Below are 20,437 nucleotides of genomic sequence, written 5' to 3'. Positions count from 1 at the left end.
GATGCTGACTGCTATGTTTCACCCACTATTACATGTAGTCCCAGACAGTTTCTGTTCTGGCATAACCACAAACGCCAGAATGAAGAGGAGGAACGCAAGAGCAGAGGAGGCTGTGGGGAAACAGTGACCATTGTTGCGAGGAATCGGACCGCGCAGCACCATGCATGCCCCCCCTGCAACAAGTGCATACAAATGACACTCCTGCTAGCCTTGGCTACGCAGATCGGCCCAAGTCTGCAACGTGATTAGTGCTATGCTGTCAGATCTGAATCAAGTGTTTCCTTGGGCTCTGCGTATAGCAGGAACTGTACTGTTTTCATGTCACCTCTCGCTAACGACAATTGCTACAGTCAAGTTAAATACTGTCAATTTGATTTCTGGAAATAAAACTACAAATGTTATTTGTTTGAGTTGTTGTACAGCATTCCGGGAACGCTGCATCCCATAGACATGCTAACTAGCGACGAGTGGGCAAGGCGCCGCATTTTCTATGGGATTAGATCAGGTGATTTAGTAAATAAATAAATGGCGTGTGACGAGGGCCTCCCGTCGGGTAGACCGCCCACCTGGTGCAAGTCTTTCGATTTGACGTCAAATTGCGCGTCGATCGGGATGAAATGATTATGATTAGGACAACACAACACCCAGTCCCTGAGCGGAGAAAATCTCAGACTCAGCCGGGAACCGAACCCGGGCCCTTAGGATTGACAGACTGTCGTGCTGACCACTTAGCTACCGGGGGCGGACAGGTGATTTTGTGGGTCAGTTGAGATGCAGTAAGATGTTGAAGTGCCCGCCAAACCAGGAATTACGCGTGTCGCCCTGTGAACACAGTTGGTGATATTGGATGAAAGTAGCATCCACTGCATACCCCTCATGAACATTTAGAAGAAGGGGCAACATGTATTCACCAAGAATATTTAAACAAACATCTTGTTCATGTTCACAGCAACTTCAATTAGTGGGCCCAGGTCGCAGTACAAAAAACACCCTCAGAACATTAAAAAAACCAGATCTGGCCTGAACTACACCCTCCACATCCCCCATTAGGCTATCGGTGCACTGAACACATTGCACCATTTCAGAAAGGCATAAATGTGACTTTGGTCCACATTATGTGCCCCCAGTCAGCTACTGTCCAGTTGCTACACTGTTTGGCCTACTGAAGCCTTTGATATTCTCTGTCAGCTCTGTGCTATGACATAGTGGTGTTGTGGCAGAGTTGGATTATTTTGCTTGGGAATGCTGGTAGCATAAGCTAATGCAATGTTTTGGTTTGTAGAGGCCGTTGTGAATTGTGATGGTGTGGGTATGTTATAAAATCTTTAAGTACTTTAACAGAAGAAAGCGGGCTTATGCTCCTAACCAACACAAGCTAACACATCATCTTTAGTTGTCTTAGTAATGAGCATGAACAGTGCTCATAATTCAAATGAACTTGGCATTTTTTATGAATACATTTTCATTTTAACACTATTTTTTTCTCAAATGGGAACGAACCTGCAACATGATGGAATTAATACTATTCAGTAAATAATAATATCATTGAACTAGAAATAGCTGATACTTCGACAAATGTGTAATATGCAAGTTTGCAGAAGTTTAACCACAAATGATGACTGAATCCTTTAACATCAAGTGTGTCGAAAGCATAATTAATAACTGAAAGAAATGTACTGAGGTGTACCAGAATTAGTTGAGATGGGGGCAGACAACATGGTCCACAGTGATAGACTAAAGTGAAACATGACTGCCTGGCTTGCCTTAGTGTGTACCATTTCACATCTAAATGATATAAAGTGTAATTAGGTTCCGCAATTTTGGCTCTCGACATTTGTGTGAGAATTTTCAGCTGAGTACATTGCTACCTGTTTTTGTTTTCTGTACTGATATCCAGTTGAGCTACACAAGCCAAGTGATGGTTTCAATACCACATTTCTTTAATTGCCTCAAGTTTTGGGTAACTGTCTTGGCACCTGTTTTTGGCTTTCTGTATTTGTATCAGGCTTTCCAGTTAAGCTGCACAGGTCAAGAGATTTTTACAATACTAGTTGGTTCATGCCACTTTTGTGTTTTCCTACTTCTTTGATACCAATTGCGTTTTCTGGTCATTTTGGTTTCTATACTTCAGTATTTTCATGATTTTGTGGCTGTAATTTTAGATTTAATTTGTCGCTGCTCAAAACCCCCAATTTCCCAAGGTTTGCACAATAAGTTCAATATTTATTATTAACAATTCGCACAGTTCCATAATTGTTGTGCCACAAGAAAGGGTGATTGCGATGTAACGGTCACCACTTTGAAATATGTTGTGATGCATTTTGGTGCCAGTAACGACTTAGCTGGTTAAAGTCGACAGTTGGTATCAAAGGTTCTGGTTTATCCACTGTACGTGCCACTGTGAACAACAGCCTTTTGGGAGGCACCTGAGTCAACATCCCCAATGTATGAAGTTCCCTAAGTAAAGTTCACTTGGAAACTGGTTGAGATAAAATGCCGTCACTAACAGCAGCAATCACTGTCATGTTCAAAACCAACTGTCATTGACAAGATGTGTTACTGGCTTCTAGTTCTGTCAGTTAGAACCTTTTTACAATCCGTTCTTACACCATGGTGCACAGCCATGAGTGGTACACCATTCCTTGAACACATGTTGGACAGTCCATGTTTACACATCAACAAATAGCGCTACTTTATTCACAGTGTGACCATGAGCATGTCTACAGACGATTGTTCCTTTCAGCCATATTCACATCGATCCATCAGCACACAACATCCTGTCAGTAGTTGAGGATCAAGAGTGCCTTGTACCAGTTCTACAACACCTACAGCACTCCAAAGGCAACAGTATGCTCTTTTAAGGGGGTAACTAATATTTCATCTAGTGGATTTACTTATTCTGTGTTCTCAAAATTCTGATGTGGCAGGCATGGCCCATTGCAGCCAGCCATAAGGAACACGAGGCTGAAAGAATTATACTGATCTGTGACCCAATTTTCATATTGGAGAGGATGTTCATGCTATTTTCCTACAGGCATGATTAATATGTCACTCCCAGTTTAGTTTGAAATCAATATGAATCCCTAAAAGTTTTACTGGCTTCCTTTCTACATCTCTTTTTTTAATCATAGCACTTTTGGGGCAGCCTGCACACAGTCAATGGGAGCAGCATTGCCAGTTTTCAGTTCAGTCAGTTATTTCATAACGCTCGAAAATGAAGGAGCAGATTCCTTATAAGCCTCCATCGACGTTCGATGGATTTCTTTTTGGAATAATCCTTCAAAACTAATGAATTTTATGACAGCACAGTATTCCAGTATATCTATTTGAATAATGTCCTGTGTAGGGTCAACAGCTGTCAACAGTATGTGCATTTTGACTGCTGCCACCACGGGACACAAAAAATTTGCTCCCACACCCCCTGGCCACCTGTGGACTGAATATCTACAGTGATTAGAACTCCCTCGCCCAATATGCTGAAGGTTCCACAAAGACCTTCACAGACAACCACTACACCCAAAACTAGACCGCTAACAAATTTCCTTTCCTACACCCTCGCACACCACTAATCCTTCCACTACCCCCGAAGAATTCGCTACAAAAACGCGCACCCTCATCATCCAATATCAGCCCAGACTGGAGCAACTGAACCATATCCTTCGCCAGAGCTCTTATTATCTATCATCATGCCCACATCCTAACAATGGTCCTTCCCATCCTTCCTAACTTGGTATTCTGTTACCCACTCAAACTATACAACATCCTGCTCCACCCTATGCCACCTCTTGCCTCAGGGGTCATACCCTGTGGAAGACCCAGGTTCAAGATCTGTCGGACTCACCCATCCATCACATTCTATTCTCATTGTGTCACAGGCTTATCCTACACTATCAGAGGCAAGGTCACCTGAGAAAGTAATCGTATCATATACCAACTGTGTTGCAGTTTATGCACCGCATTTTATATGTGCATGACCACCAACCAGTTGTTTACCAGAATGAATGGTCACTACCAAACTGTGGCCAAGAACAGAGTGGACCACCGAGTGGCACAACACAATGCCAATCACAACATGCTAGAATGAAATCACTGCTTCACAACTCGTGCCATCTGGATCCTACCCTCCAGCATCAGCTTTGCTTAACTACATCGATGGGAGTTATCCTTGCAACAAACGGTAATCCTCTTGGCCTCAGTCTCCATTAACCCACTGTTTCCACACCTCCTAATCATGATTTTCCCCTTCCTCTGTCCCGGCACCACCTCCTATTCCACCCCTCCACTTCATCTTCATCGTGTGCCACACCCAACCGGCTCCAGTGCCTGTATGTCACACACCTCGCTGGTGCACCTGCCACCCCTTCCTCCTGCATTCTTACACTGGACCTGATGCTTCCTTCAGAGCTGCCAGCTACCCACCCCGAAGCCCTTCTCCTGCTTCCCACTGCTTTCACCCCATCTGACACAGCCTCCACCCCAGTCCACCTGCTGAACTAAAATCCTGGCACTGTGCATGTGGCTGGCACAAAGTAGATAAACAAGTGTGTGTGTGTGTGGGGGGGGGGGGGGGGGGGGGGGGCGTGCGCACGTGCGCGTGCGCCCATTTTGGAAGCACTTCTTATTTTTGTATTATATCAATGACATGCCATGTCAGGTTCAGTCTAATACCATTCTGTATGCAGATGACTTAACAGCAATAGTCTGCTGAGAAACTAATGAAGAGTTGATCCACTGTATTGAACAGACATTTTGGGAACTACAGACATGGGTCAAAAATAGTTATTTAAAATTAAACCTTGTAAAATAAAAATAAAAATGTTCATTTCACCACCAAACAATCTGCACTGTGTACAAACGAAATAAACCATATGGACAAAAAGGTGGACACTGCATACTGCATCAAATTCCTTGATGTATCAGCAAACAGAAATATGTTGTGGAATAACCATGGCAGCATTCTGGGTCTATTGAACAGTCTTATTTATGCCATGAACATCTTTTATAATACCACCGATATCACCGATTACCTGGAAAACAAGATGATGATGATGATGATGATGATGATGAAGTGCTTTTAGACTGCACAAAAATGTCAGCTGAGCCATTGTGGGAGCTAAACAAGAAACAGTACTGCAAACCTTTCTTTGAAAATATAAATCAAAACGTCCATTCCAAACATGTACATGAATGAGACATTTTCACAAAGAAAAGCGCAACTTTTTTTAGGGAAACTGGTTATTACTATGAGACTAGACATAAAGCAAGTTACATTCATGCGAACTAAGTTTCTCCCAGCATATACAATTTTAAAATAACTTACGGGAATGCAGCTGGTTGACATCGACAACAGCCGATATTTCAACAGCAGCACACCCTGCAATTTTCAAGGCAAAACTGCAGCAACTAAACTCTGTCTAAGTGAATATGGTACCTCAGTTTACACACACACACACACACACACACACACACACACACACACACACACACAGTAAATGGTAGTGTCATCAGAAACCAGAGATGACTGTGCCAAGATAATTTTCTGCAATGGCAAATTTGTTCGGCTGCTGTAAGCACGTGTGCCACTTATGCTCATTACACTGGTCCTCCATAGTCCTGATAGTTTGACCAATATGTGACATGCCACAACTGTAAGGAATGTGTTAGACACCTGCCTTAAGCAAACGAAGAACATCCTTTATGGACCTAAACGGACTGATCTTAGATGATGATCAAAAAGCACACTTCACATCATATTTCCACAAAAATACAACCAATACCATTAAAAATACTCCCTTCGTAAGGCATAAAGGCTGTAGACTTAGGTGCCACCACAGTATTATCACCACTCACATGGTGCACAGTTGGTCGATAGCACAATGCACATCTAATCTGTCTTTCACTATACCCATTCCAAAGAAAGGTGACTTAGAGACAGGTTAATTCAGCTGATGAACTCTCAGGGTCCGAGATAACATAGGCTCTGTGGACCAAGTTACATATTCCCCAGTTACCTGGCCACAGAATAAAACTATATGAAATAATTTCAGATTATATGAGCACAAAATTTATAAGTAAAATATGGAAGGGGAAGGGTGGCCCAAATCTGAAACATACTGACAGAGATCTGGAAAAATACCTGAAAATTAAAGCCTGCTGTTCTGAGGATTTACTGAATGAGACTGTATCTGTCTAAAGAAGTAATACCACACTATAACCTAAGATTAGTTTTATTATTTTCTATACAGGGTTAGAATTGACAAGTAACTTATGTCATAGTCTTCGATTATTTAATAACTGTTATGTGATAATACATACCCGATTTTAATCTGTCTGTTAATAGAGAGTTTTAATGGAACCCCACATATCCATGTCATGATGGCATACATACACATTTCACTGAATGCAATAAATGTTTTACTTTCAGTGACAAAACTTTACATGTACTAAGAACACAATCACACATGAAGAATTTTTTTCCAAGTGAACCCTGTCGTTAAAAACGCTAAATACTCAATTCTGAGGAGACTTATGCCAGTGCTGAATAGGTTGGTTGGTTGGTTTAAAGGCGGGAGAAGGGACCAAACTACGAGGTCATTGGTCCCTTGTTCCTAATAAAACAATGCCACAAGTGCAAGAATACAACGGACAAAACATATAACTCAAAGTGGAAAGAAAGGAAAAGCCACAAGAATGAAGAGAAGGCAACAAACACTAAAAGGAACAAAAGAGGACAAGAAAACAACAGAGAGAAGCTAGAAACAGAAGAGAGTAAAACATGAAAGCAGATTACAGTGGCTGGCCAACCACGAGATTAAAAATGGAAAGCCAGCCACTCTGCAACACATTAAAATCTCCACCCTAAAAGCACTAGGGTGGAGGAAACGGAGGGGCAAAGGACATGCGCTAAAACCTACATAGAAGTATAAAACTCACTTTCACAGATAAAATGTAAAACTAAAGCTGCTGTGAAGGCATTGTCGCCCAACACCGAAGGCAGGGTGCTGGGAAAGTTAAAAGTCTGCCACAGAGCGGCTAAAAGTGGGCAGTCCAGCAGGACGACGACGACTGTCATTTGGGAGCCACAGCGACATTGAGGTGGGTCCTCGCGACGGAGTAGGTAACCATGTGTTAGCCACGTATGGCCAATGTGCAAACGGCAGAGGACAACTGACTCCCCGTGGGAGACCTGCATGGAAGACTTCCAAACACTCAGTCTCCTTATTAATAACACGCAATTTGTTGTGCGTGCTGTTATGCCATTCCGTCTCCCAAATCCAGAAAACCCTGCGGTGTAAGACAGAGCATAGGTCAGCTTCAGAGATGCCTATCTCCAGAAGTGGTTTCCGCTTCGCCTGTTTGGCCAGCCTGTTGGCAAGTTCATTGCCGGGGATTCCAACATGTCCTAGGGTCCACACAAACACCACGGAACGGCAGGACTGTTCCACAGCATAGATGGACTTCTGAATTAACGCTAGCTGAGGGTGGCGAGGGTAGCACTGGTCAATAGCTTGTAGGCTGCTCAATGAGTCAATACACAGGAGAAATGACTTGCCAGGGCACGAGCAGATGTACTCAAGAGCACGAGATATGCCCGCCGGCTCTGCAGTGAAAACACTGCAGCCAACTGGCAAGGAGTGCTTCTCAATATGTCCTCCATGAAGATATGCGAAGCCTATGTGACCATCAGCCATTGAGCCGTCGGTGTAAACCACTTCAGAGCCCCAGAACACGTCAAGAATCAAGAGGAAGTGACAGCGGAGAGCGACGGGGTTAACGGAATCCTTAGGGCCATGCAAAAGGTCCAGACAAAGCTGCGGCCGAGGCGTACACCATGGAGGCGTATGTGAACGGACCGAAAGCAGAGGTGGTAAAGGGAAGGACTCCAAATGGTTCAAATGGCTCTGAGCACTATGGGAAGGACTCCAGTTCGGAGAGAAGGGACTACACGCGAACCGCAATCGTTAGCGCCGATGCAGGAGATGGACTGCCGCAGGCGGGAAAAGGAGACAGTAATTCGGATGCTCAGGGAAACTATGAATGTGTGCTGCGTAACTGGTGAGCAGTTGTGCACGTCTGATCTGCAGTGGAGGGACACCAGCCTCCACCAGTACGCTGGTCACTGGACATGTCCTAAAACCTCCTGTCACTAATCAAACACCACAGTAGTGCACAGGGTTGAGTAAACGCAACGCTGAAGGTGCTGCCAAACCATAAACCACACTCCCAAAGTCAGTTCGGGATTGGACAAGGGCTCTGTAGAGCTGCAGCAGCATACAGCGATCTGCACCCCAATTGGTGTTGCTCACGCAACGGAGGGCATTGAGGTGCTGCCAGCACTTCTGCTTAAACTGATGAAGATGAGGGAGCCAAGTCAATCGAGCATCTAAAACCAGTCCTAGGAATTGATATGTCTCCACTACAGTGAGTGGATCATCATTAAGGTAAAGTGCGGGTTCTGGATGAACGGTACTACACCGACATAAGTGCATGGCACACGACCTTGAGGCTGAAAACTGGAAGTCGTGGGCTAGAGCCCATGACTGCACCTTATCGATGGCTCCCTGGAGGTGCCACTTGGCAATAACAGTACTGGAGCAGCAGTACGAAATGCAGAAGTCGTCTGCATACAGAGAAAGTGAGACGGAGGACCCGACATCTGCTGCTAGACCATTAATGGCCACTAAAAATAGAGAGACACTCAATACAGAGCCCTGCGGGACTCCATTCTACTGGATATGGATGGAACTATCGGAACCACCAACTTGGACACGGAAAGTACGGAGCGACAGGAAGTTTAGGATAAAAATCAGGAGTGGTCCCCAGAGACCCCACTCATACAATGTGGCAAGGATATGATGTCGCCAAGTTGTGTCGTATGCTTTACATACGTCAACAAAGATGGCAATCAGGTGTTGCCGTCTGGAAAAGGCTGTTCGGATGGCAGACTCGATGGACATAAGATTATCAGTGGTAGAGTGACCCTGGCGGAAGCTGCCCTGACATGGAGCCAGCAAGCCACGTGACTCCAGGACCCAACCCAACTGCCGACATACCATACGTTCCAGCAGCTTACAAAGAATGTTGGTGAGGCTGATGGGCCTATAGCTATCCACATCAATCAGGTTTTTACCGGGTTTGAGCACCGGAATGATGGTGCTCTCCCTCCATTGCGATGGAAAGACGCCACCGCAACAGATCCGGTTGAAGATGACAAGAAGATGTAGTTTGTAGTCAGATGAGAGATGTTTAATCATCTGGCTGTGGATGCAATCAGGCCCAGGATCTGTGCCGTGGCAATGTGCATGGGCACTGAGGAGCTCCCACTCTGTAAATGGTGCATTATAGGATTCGCTGCAGCGTGTAGTGAATGAGAGGACGTTCCCTTCCAGCCGTGATTTGAGTGTGCGAAAGGCCGGGCGGGGGGAGGGGGGAGGGGGGGGGGGGCTTAATTTTCCGATGCAGAGGCTCGAGCAAAGTGCTTGGCAATCGCGTTTGCGTCGGTACATAGCTTGCCATTTATGGTAACACCGGGGACAGCTGTTGGAGCCTGGTACCCGAAAAGACATTTGATCTTCACCCAGACTTGGGAAGGTGACGTGTGGCACCCAGTGGTTGAGACGTATCTCTCCCAACACTCCTCCTTCCGTTGTTTGATAAGGTAGCGAACACAGGCACGGAGCCGTTTAAATGCTATGAGGTGCTCCAGGTAAGGGTGCCACTTATGCCAACACTCCTTAATTGCTTCAGCGACTTCTGGCGACCACCAAGGGACTGTCTTATGCCTCGGGTATCCTAAAGAGTGAGGGATCGTGTTTTCTGCCGCGGAAACGATTGTGCTGGTCACCTGCTCAACCATCACATCGATGTTACTGTGTGGGGGAGATTCAGCGGTGACAGCAGAGGTGAAAGTTCCCCAGTCTGCCTTGTTCAAAGCCCATCTGGGCAGGCGTCCTTGTTCAAAGCCCATCTGGGCAGGCGTCCCGTGTGCCTGATGCTGGGGCAGTGACAGGAAGATGGGGAAGTGGTCACTACCACACAGGTCATCATGTGCTCTCCAGTGGATAGATGGGAGAAGTCCTGGGCTGCAAATTGATAAATCAATGGCTGAGTAACTACCATGAGCCACAGTGAAATGTGTGGCAGCCCCAGTATTTAAGAGGCAGAGGTCAAACTGCGACAGTAAAGTTTCGACATCTCTGCCTCGGCCAGTAAGCATGGTACCACCCCACAAGGTGTTATGGACATTAACATCTCCCAGAAGTAGGAAAGGTTTAGGGAGTTAATCAATCAGTGCAGCTAATACATTCAGGGGTACTGCATCATCTGGAGGACGATATACATTGCAGACAGTTATTTCCTGCAACATCCTTATTCTGACAGCCACAGCTTCAAGAGGGGTTTGAAGGGGCACAGGTTTATTACAGATCGAGTTTAGGACATAAATGCAAATTCCACCAGACACTCGACTGTACCTGTAATATTCCTTATAGCCACGGAGGGCAGGGGTCCGCATTACTGGGAACCAGGTTTCCTGGAGGGCAATGCAGATAGCAGGTGTAAAGCTTGACAGTTGCCGTAGCTCAGCCAGGCGGTGGAAAAAACTGCCGCAATTCCACTGAAGGATGACATCGTGAGACTGGGAAGGCATGGAACATTCAGTGAGGCTGTTTAAGCCTCAGAGTCACCTGCTCCCACTGACTTATTGTCTGAACAGTCTATATCCATTGTGTCTGAGGGTATGGCAAGATCTAGGTTCTCAGCAGACGCCAAAATCTCCATCCCATCCTCAACCGCAGAGCTTGTAGGTAGTGGTGGTGTGGGTCCCACCGCAATTTCCTCGGTCTTCGAGGTTTTCTTTTTGGATTTCTCTCGCTGCTGCTTGGGTTTCCCTGGCTGGGAGGACTTCACTGGCTCAGTCTCAGTCTCCGGGACTGAGGATGAGCGTGAAGTCCTACGACCAACTGCTTTTGGGCTCTTCAGCCACTGGCGGGTGTCGTCTTTCCCACTAGAAGAAACCTGGGAAGGGAGTGACCCAAGGGACCCCTTCCTAGTGGAGAAGCCGAAGAAGACCTACGCTTCTCCAGCTTAGAAGTGGGGATGGACGTCCCTGATGGTTGGGGGGGGGGGGGGATTGCTCCCGAAGTATGTGGTGCAGCCCACCATTGTCGGGGCAGGTGTAGTCTTCCGGCACTGAGAGGTGACCTGGGTTGGCTGAGCTGATGGTGCCCAAACTGTTGTAGCAGCGGCGTAAGACTATGTCATACGCACAGGATGCAGGCGTTCAAATTTTCTCTTAGCCTCAGTGTAGGCCAGTCTGTCCAGGGTCTTGTACTCCATGATTTTCCTTTCTTTCTGGAGAACCCTGCAGTCAGGCGAGCAAGGCGAATGGTGCTCTCTGCAGTTGACACAGATGGGAGGCGGGGCACATGGAGTACTGGAATGTGATGGGCATCCGCAATCTCGGCATGTGACGCTGGAAGTACAGCGGGAAGATATATGGCCAAAATTCCAGCACTTGAAGCACTGCATCGGGGGAGGGATATAGGGCTTTACATCACACCGGTAGACCATCACCTTGACCTTCTCGGGCAATATATCAACCTCAAAGGCCAAGATGAAGGCACCGGTGGCTACCTGATTACCCTTCGGACCCCGCTAGACACGCCGGACGAAAAGTACACCTCGCCACTCTAAACTGGCGCGCAGATCATAGTCGGACCGCAAAAGAAGGTCTCTGTGAAATATGATACCCTGGACCATATTTAAGTTCTTATGGGGTGTGATGGTTACAGAAATATTCCCCAATCTGTCACAGCAAGTAACTCCCGTGACTGGGCTGAGGGTGCTGTTTTGATCAAGACTGACCCAGATCTCATTTTGGACAAGCCTTCCACCTCCCCAAACTTGTCCTCTAAATGCTCAACAAAAACCTGAAGCTTCATTGTCATGAAAGATTCCCCATCAGCTCTCGAACATGCAAGGTACCGGGGCAAATAAGATCTGCTGCCATCCTTAGCCAGATGTTCCTCCCATTGTGTGGCCAGGGAGGGGAACGATTTGGGGTCATACTTCTGTGCGTTGAATTGAGCTCGTGATCGCTTAGAGACTGCTGGTGTTTCATCACCAGCAAGAGATGATGGACTACGCTTCATTGCATGTCATCCGCCCTGGTGCCACCCACTCCGACCAGGGGCCCTCCCCACGGGCACCACCCAGCTGCAGTATAGGCCACCTGGCAGGATGGCCATTGCCGGGAGTCCCATTGACCCAGGGGGATGGGCATCTACCCCTTGACATAAGTGGGGAATTAACAGTGCAGGCATCAGCAGAGGGATCCCTGTGTAGTCAGAGGGCTACAACCAACAGGGAACATGGCGGCCCCACCAGAATGGACTGGCTACCGTGCTGGACATCACATGCAAAGAAGTCCACGGTCATCGTCGACGCAGAAATTGACACTGCATAGTGCATGGTGGAAAACGCACCCAGGGAGGTGTCCTCGCCCAAGAGATGGAGAATGGGCAGGACTGCAATGCGTCAACAACAAAGTGGGCTAAGGATCTCAATGCACGATGGACACGATGCACCTTGTAAGGCGCCCTTCCCCAATTGGCTCGCTCTTTGGGAAAATTTTGAAGAATGGAGGTCAAACCCTACAGGGGACCATCACATAAAGGCCGAAACGTGAAACTCTTAGTTGCCTTGTATGACAGGCAGGAATACCTCGGGCTTATTCTAACCCCCGGACCCACAGGGGGAGTGCTGAATAGGTCGCTAGAATAAATGGTCATCTGCTGTTCGAAAATTCTTGCTTACTGATGCATTTTGGGCACAGCCCATCACAAGAACATCAAAAATAAAAGCCTTCATACAAAGTCACATGTGTCAACTGTCAGCATCAGAACTCAACTAAATCAATTGAGTTCCGATGCTGATAGATTTGACTCCATAGTGTGAATTAAGACTTATTTTTGAGGTTCTGATGAGCCTGTGCCCAAAACACATCAGTAAATAAGAGTTTCTGACCAGCAAGTGACCAGTTATAATAGCAACCTATGCAGCAGTGGCATAAATCTCCCCAAATTTACATCAGGGTCACAGGCTCCTGTGCAAATTCATGTCACACCTTAAACTATACACTCATTCCCTCTCTCTCATCACAAACCACTGCATTTCTCTTAATTATATTCAAAGCTATGTTTAAGAAAAATTTAGCATTCTTTTACAGAAACCTCACCTGAATAAAATTCCATTTTCTTTCTGGATAGAGAGATTGGAGTTGTCTGTACGATTGAACTCCTGTCTTTCTGTCGGGAACATTATAATCTGCAGGATTCACAGCTGCTTTTTTGTTTCCTCTACAAATTCTTTTCTTTGGTTCAAAAGCCACATTTATTAAATCAATAGGTTCATCTTCTGGAATACATTCACTTGCAAGGGCTGCTATAACACTTGAATCTAGACCTCCAGAGAAGAGTATCCCAACTTTTGAGTGTTTACAGTGTTTTTTACTGCTGAACTGCTTTACACAGTTTTTACACAGCTCACACTGTTTACCACAGCGCACTTTCACAGAAAAGTTCAATAAGTTTAGAAGCCTGTCGACATTCTTGCAGACTGATTCATCCATGAGTAGTGTTGTGAAGAAATCAGGTATGTTCTCACTGTTACACTTCAGCCAGTAAGATTCAAGTACTGAAGATGGGATGGAATCTGTATTCATATAACAACCTGACAGCGGTGATTCTATGAAACACTGATCAATATTTAAGTCGACGTGATAGAGATCCACTGCAGCAGACAGTCTAGTCTCAGAAATTCCAGACCATGGATAAAGTTTGATTGATATACTGCCTGTAAATAAACAAACTTTCAGTAACAGCTTGTTTTTAGTAATTACTTTGACTATATTTAGACAATTTGTAATAAAATAAGTAATATATACCTCTCTCATGGAAATATTACAAAAGGTAAGATCAAAATAAATTTATAAACAAAACCGCTTTAAATTTTTTCAATGTACACAATATCTATAGAACATAACCTAACATTATCTCATATCACCTGCACCAAATTTTGATTTATCAAATTACTTCATTTAATTAAGATACTGATATAGTCAATCCGTGAGTCACACTGATTTGACAGGATGTATGTACTTTTTTTTTATGTAGCTAGTTCACCTGACCTGAGGATTCAGGATTATCTTAATGCAGAGTGTCTAGTGTTTATGGCACTGGCTATTTCTGATGTCTGACCGAGTCAACAATTTTTCTTTAACTTGCCGATTGATGTGAGTAAAACCAAGATTCAGCTAAGTCTTGCATTATTTTAAGATTTATCTCTAAGTTTAACGTGAATAAGCATTGTAGATTCTAATCTGTTAAGATATAAGTTGTGTTTTCTGGATGGGCAAGATTTAAGCTGTGAATAAAGAGTAGAATCTAGTTTTCATACTGGGATATGTCTTGGTTATTCATAAGAAGGTGGTGAGGCATGCTTGCTTTTAAGCACTGTCTGTCAGTCTGCATGCTGGTGATCTTTCTGCACGATGGTGATCTATCTGCAGGTCAGACATGAGGGGGGATGTTAGTAGATGGAAAGAGTTGTGTGGACTTCTTACATGCAGAAGTTATGCCAGTATGTGATGAAACACGTGGAGGAGCCTTGACTTCCCGAAAATGGATGCAGATACTTCTTTGTTGTGTGGGTGATGCTGGATTCCAGACTGGTGCAGCCAACGATTTTTGAGTAGATCAGATAACAGTATGTAAAAACCATTAACAATGTTATGGATCACACAGTTTTAAAAGCTCACAATTGGATATGATTCCCATCTAAAATGTGGGAAATTAATATGGCTAAACTAGAATCGCAAAAAATATTTCAGCTGCCAACTGTCATAGCAGCTTTGGATTGCACCCAAATAGAAATTATAAAATCAACGATACATTGTGATGAATGCATCACAAAGGATGTGCCTCTATTAACATGCAAGGCACCATAGATACTAGTGAGAAATTTACAAGCATAAGAGCAGAATGACCCGGTGGTGTGCATGATGCTAAAATATGGAGACTTAACCCAATCAAAAACATAATTTCAGGATACAACAGGGATGCTCGCTTACTTGGTGATTCAAGGTATGTTAGTCACTCCATTTAAGTAGCAAGAAATACTGATCAATGATGATTCAGTTTGGTCCCTGCCAGAGAAACACCAATAGTGGAGAGAGAGCTTTTGGTCACTTGAAGCAACAATTTCCCCATCATTGGTAACTGTATAAGACTGTTTGGAGAGAGTTCCCAAACTAATAATAACATGTGCTGTACTGCACACTGTAAACACCTGAAAGATCACTTTGAGTATCATTTTAAGGAGAGGAAAGATAGAGAAGAAAAAGAAGACTACAAAAGTCAGAGTCCTGATGAAGACGAGCCTACTAACAGACAGCTGTAAAACAGTGGAAGCAGGGTACACGGTGAACATAACCAGCAATAAATACTCTGATTTATGTAGGTGTTTTTTCTTTAATTGTGTACTATACAAATGCAATAAACAATGTGATTATAATTGAAAGTAACATAATTACAAGAGACCAAGAAAAATGTACAAATTGCTTTTTTATTTATTTCTTTTAGACAATTAAGAAATGAATGGAAAGGACGATGATATGAATCATTCAACAATACAATATTTATGTTTCATATTAATAACCTGTTCATGTAGATTTGCCCTCTGCAATTTTTTAGCTTTTCTTTTCATTTTCTATGTAGTCCCTGAAGCTGTGATAAGGCAAGTATTTTGTACCTTCAGTTCCACATGCTGAACAGGTTTTTGCTTCAGGTTGACTTTATGTTGAGGTTGTCGGTTTTGTTGTCACAGGAGCAGCAACCAGGCACGTAGAGATTATCTCCAATATTCATTTTTATCGCAGTTTTTAGCAATGTTTGACAACTGCTTCACACACACCGAAATAACTTCTGGGACCTTTCCAAAAACAGGATTAACTTCCTGGGAGAGCAATACAAACAAATCCTTTCCCAATCTTTAGGTTTAACTGGTTTATTTTCCATTTCCTCCAGTTTAGGTTTCTTTCTTATTTGACTCTTCAATCTGCGCAGCACTGTACTGTTTGCCACTTCTGTGGGGGTATTCCTGTCCAACAGTATTCCATGTATTATTCTTTTCTGACACTACCTTTGGTATTCAATATTTTTATAACAAAATCATGTGCTCAGCTATCAAACTGACGAACAGTGCTATGTTCACATTGGTCTTGCAGTATTTTCACTTTCACTGGAAGCCAAGTTGCTAACTGACTTTTAAAACAGAACGACCTGCGTATCACGAACCTCCACATGCAACTACTTGGTATGAGAATAATTCGTCAAGACGTTAGGGGGAGGGGATAGATGCAAAATAGCTGTGATTTGTCATGAGCAGGTGAACACTGACCCACAGTGTAAAACAAGATGTATCTTGACCATGGGTTGTATCTATCCCTGTACAATCTGCTTGCATATTCCAACTGAACGGGATACATCTACCTAGAATTTGCTTCTAATTATTCACTTCACAAATAGTCGGTACTAAATCTAGGCCCTAGAGACTATTATGTGGACTCCATGTTTTATTCACATTGCTCACTGCTTCCCAATACATTTATTCCTTAATGAAATTTGTCATTAATAATGTATCTCTTTTTCAAACCTCCGGAGTTCATGGAACCAATATTAGAAATAAGAATAATCTTCACAAGGATTTAAAGTCATTTACTTTGGTCCGGAAAAATGTTCATCATTTTCAATAACTTGGCAGCAGCGATAAAAAGTGTAACTACTAAGTTCACTTTAAGAGGAGCCTGAAAGATACATTTATGCCTCTACTTCACTGATTAATTACTTGGCAGAACAGATTGATGTGTTCATGTTATTAATAATGTCAAATAATACAAGTATTATGAACAAGCTGACTCTTGTACATATTCAGCGCAGTAATGCAATCATTATAAATAAGCCTTGTAAAATGATTTTTATATCTTATGATGCATGACTAAAGTAACCTAAGAATTATCATATTACCTAAGTTACTGAACATTTACATATTTTGTGTCAAGTTTAGTACTATTTATTAAATGAAAGTATGTTAAAGACTTCTTGAATTATTCCACATCTTTGAGGACCATTTCACTTGGAATTTCTGGACGAAACATTAGCATTGTGCATTCTTGTTTTCTGATATTTTCTGCATCCTGGAGGATCTCCTCACTATGGATCTACTCGAACGAATAATGAATTTGATCTAATCTAATCTTATTTATACATGTCATAGTATTTCTTTCCTTATAGGAAGTTAGTTATACTGTCAGTCACAATGCTTTCAAAAGTTCCCGACTCCCCTGCCAATTCGATTCAAAGCTAAGACAGTTATGGATTTTTTTTTTATTTTTTATTTTTTTTTTAAAGGGCATTCTAGCATTTAATGAACACCAGTTGGACCGACAATGATAACATGTGAGAGAAAACCAGGTCAGTAGATGGGGAGGGGAGCACCCCAAGGCTCTGCATGCAACAGATGCAGTCTCTCCCTTGCTCTGTTAAAGTCATTAATTAGTATAAGGAATCCTTAAGTTCTTGCCTTCATTCATGTGCTACCTGTAATGTGTCACAGAAAACAGAGAGAACCACATCTGAAAGTAATTAAAACAGAGTTAAAGAGGGATGACCAAGGCAGCTGGCAGAGAAGGTAGAATCTAGGGTCTCTCAGGTCTAGCATGTAACATAGACACATGCAAATCCCAACCAACATGCCCCTACCCTGAAAGTAGTTTAAAACAGTGTATCCCACAACAAAAACCACTTTCTTAGAGAAAACGAAGAACAAGTTCAACTCTTTGACCAATAGCACTAGAGACAAAGAATCTGGAAGACCATGCTTAGCATGGCAAGTAAATTACTGTCTGTGAGGCTCAGCAATCTCACTTTTTTTTTTGGGGGGGGGGGGGGGGGGGGGGGTGACTGAGGGGGTTGACTCAGTATGTAAGATAAAATTAAGGGTTAATCTGGTACAAGGTGACTTCTGGAGGAACAGAAGGCTCAGTGGTCTACAGCAATAGTCTCCCTGATAGTGTGGGTTTTATTAGAAGACGTAACAGCCCATCAGATGTTGTTCTTTCTTCGAGTGAGGAGAAGTCATATTTGCACCCGCAAATCCGCACTTGGGACTGTGAAAGTGATTGTTGGATGAGTAATCTATTCTAGTCAAATTGTTGGCCAGTTTATTCCCCAGGATACCCACATGACTTGGGACACAGAAAAAGACAACTGGGCAGTCACTACAACCTAGGTCACAGAGATGATCATAAACAGCAAATATTACAACACAGGGTAACAAGTGTAACATAAGTCAATAAACTGGAGACTGCTCGTTGAGTCACTTCAAATTGCAAAATGATTGAGGGAGGTCTGTATAATAAAATTTAGGGCTCTGTTAATGTCTATTAGCTCCACTGTAAAAACATTACACAGTCCTGGCAGCAAATGTTGTTCCTGACCAGCAGTCAGGGACTGACCAGCAGTCAGGGACTGCATAGTCTAAGAGGTTATGTGGAGGTGTAATCCAACTGTTACTCCCACCCACGTTTGGGTGTCAGGGGACTGATGCGCTTTGTTGCAAAAAGAATTTGATACATTGGATGATTTTGAAATTGCTGGATGGTGATCGTGTATGTGAGGAATTGTTGGTACATTCGGAATGGAAGAGGTAAGACCCCCTTCAGTGAGGAAACTATCTAAGGGGCTAGATAGGAAGGCACCATTGGCCAGTCTTACTCCATCAAGATGGACTGGATTCAGTAATTTCAAGGCCAAAGGTGCCACTGAACCATACACCTGGCAACAATAGTCCAGTTGTGTTCAGAGCAGAGCAGTACAGTAGTGTGATCCACACCCCAAGAGGTGTGGGCAAGGAAGCAGAGAGTGTTGAGCTTTTTCATGCAGCTAGTCTTTAGTTGACAAACATGGGGCAGTCATGTCAACTTTTTCTCAAAGAGAAGTCTCAAAAATCAGGACTGTGCAACAACATCCAAGCACTGGGTACACAAGTAGAGTATTGGGTCTGGATGGACTTCAGGACAATGATAGAAATACATGACCTGTGTTTTCATGGGAGAGAACTGGAATCAATGGGTGAGAGCCCAAATGGAGGTCCTCTGGACACTGGAGTTTAGCTGGGGCTATACACTGAAACCGTATCAAACGCACAAGTCATCAACACATAGTGTGAGAGTGAGCACTGGACCAATGTAGGTCACTAGCCTCTTCTTGGCAACAAGGAGCAGTGTAACACTCAGCACAAAGCCCTGAGGGATGCTATTCTCTTGGGCCAATGAGAGGCTGAGTGACATAACAATTCTAACCCAAAACAACTGGTGGGATAAAAACTGACACAAAAATTGGTAGGGAGCCTCAAAAGCTTCAGTCACGGCATCAGGCTGTGTCATATGCCTTACGTAGGTAAAAAAAGACTGCAACGATGTGGTGTTTAGAAGAAGCCTGCTGGATTGCTGTTTACACTGATAGGGAGACGAAGGGCCCCATAATTCGAGAACCCAGCATAATCGCACAGCTACCATCCTTTCAAGCAATTTACAGAGCATGTCCATGAGGCTAATCAGTCACTAGGTGTCAGTGGACAAGGCATTTTAGCCTGGTTTAAGGATTGGAAAAATGACACCATTTCACCACTGCAAAGGGAAAACTCCTAGCCAAATACAGTTGAAGATCCTGAGCAGATGGAGTCTCCGAGTCATATTCAGATGAGGACCATTTAATTTTGAATCAAATTAAGGCCTGGGGCTGTATCATGTGAGGACCTTGAAAGAGTTCCCATCATCGAAAGGTTCATTATGTACCTCAGTGTCAGATGATCAGAGAGATATCTTCAGTGTCTTTTATGCATTTGTAAGGTAGTCTGGCAAGAGGCACATGCCAAAACTGTTGCAAAGCGGCTCGCAAGGTGTTGAAGCAAGAACCAACACATGGGCAGAAATACCACTTTGAAGGAGAAAACTCTGAACAGTTGTTCATCCCTGGCCCAGTAGACCATGGTTCTTGGCCTTAACCTGGGATGAAGAGGCACACATTCCCAAGATGACATAGCACTCCCAGCATTCCTTCCTACTGAGTTTAATTACATATAGAGCCTAACCACAGAGCTGCTTAAAAGTGATGATGCTGGCCTGAGTAGGATGCTGCTCAAGATGTTGCACGGTCCTTTCATAATCCCAAACAGCTGTTAAAAATGTCTTTTGTCCACCATGGTACTGGCCAGTGATGGATAGGAGATATATGAGAACAGCAGTTCCAGCTAGTGAGCATATTGCTGTGGTGGAGGAGGGGTGGGGGAGTGAAACAGAGGGAGGGATCAGGTAAGG

General features: G+C 43.9%; 1 protein-coding gene across 5 annotated transcripts in view; it reads right to left on the bottom strand.

Annotated features, from left to right (window-relative positions):
* Positions 1-20,437, bottom strand: part of LOC126249040 (asparagine synthetase domain-containing protein 1) — a 72,845-nt gene that overhangs the window by 30,651 nt on the left and 21,757 nt on the right. For all 5 annotated transcript variants that reach the window (XR_007545594.1, XM_049950668.1, XM_049950666.1 and 2 more), the window contains exon 4: positions 13,238-13,854. Coding sequence is in view for 4 of the 5 variants with exons in the window: in XM_049950668.1 (XP_049806625.1) it covers positions 13,238-13,854 (617 nt within the window). In the remaining variant the exon portion in view is untranslated. The remainder of the gene's footprint in view (positions 1-13,237; positions 13,855-20,437) is intronic.

Source organism: Schistocerca nitens, chromosome 3, assembly GCF_023898315.1.
Source record: "Schistocerca nitens isolate TAMUIC-IGC-003100 chromosome 3, iqSchNite1.1, whole genome shotgun sequence".
Taxonomy (NCBI): domain Eukaryota; kingdom Metazoa; phylum Arthropoda; class Insecta; order Orthoptera; family Acrididae; genus Schistocerca; species Schistocerca nitens.
Note: the sequence above shows the minus strand (reverse complement) of the source record. Positions and strands in the feature narration are given on the sequence as shown.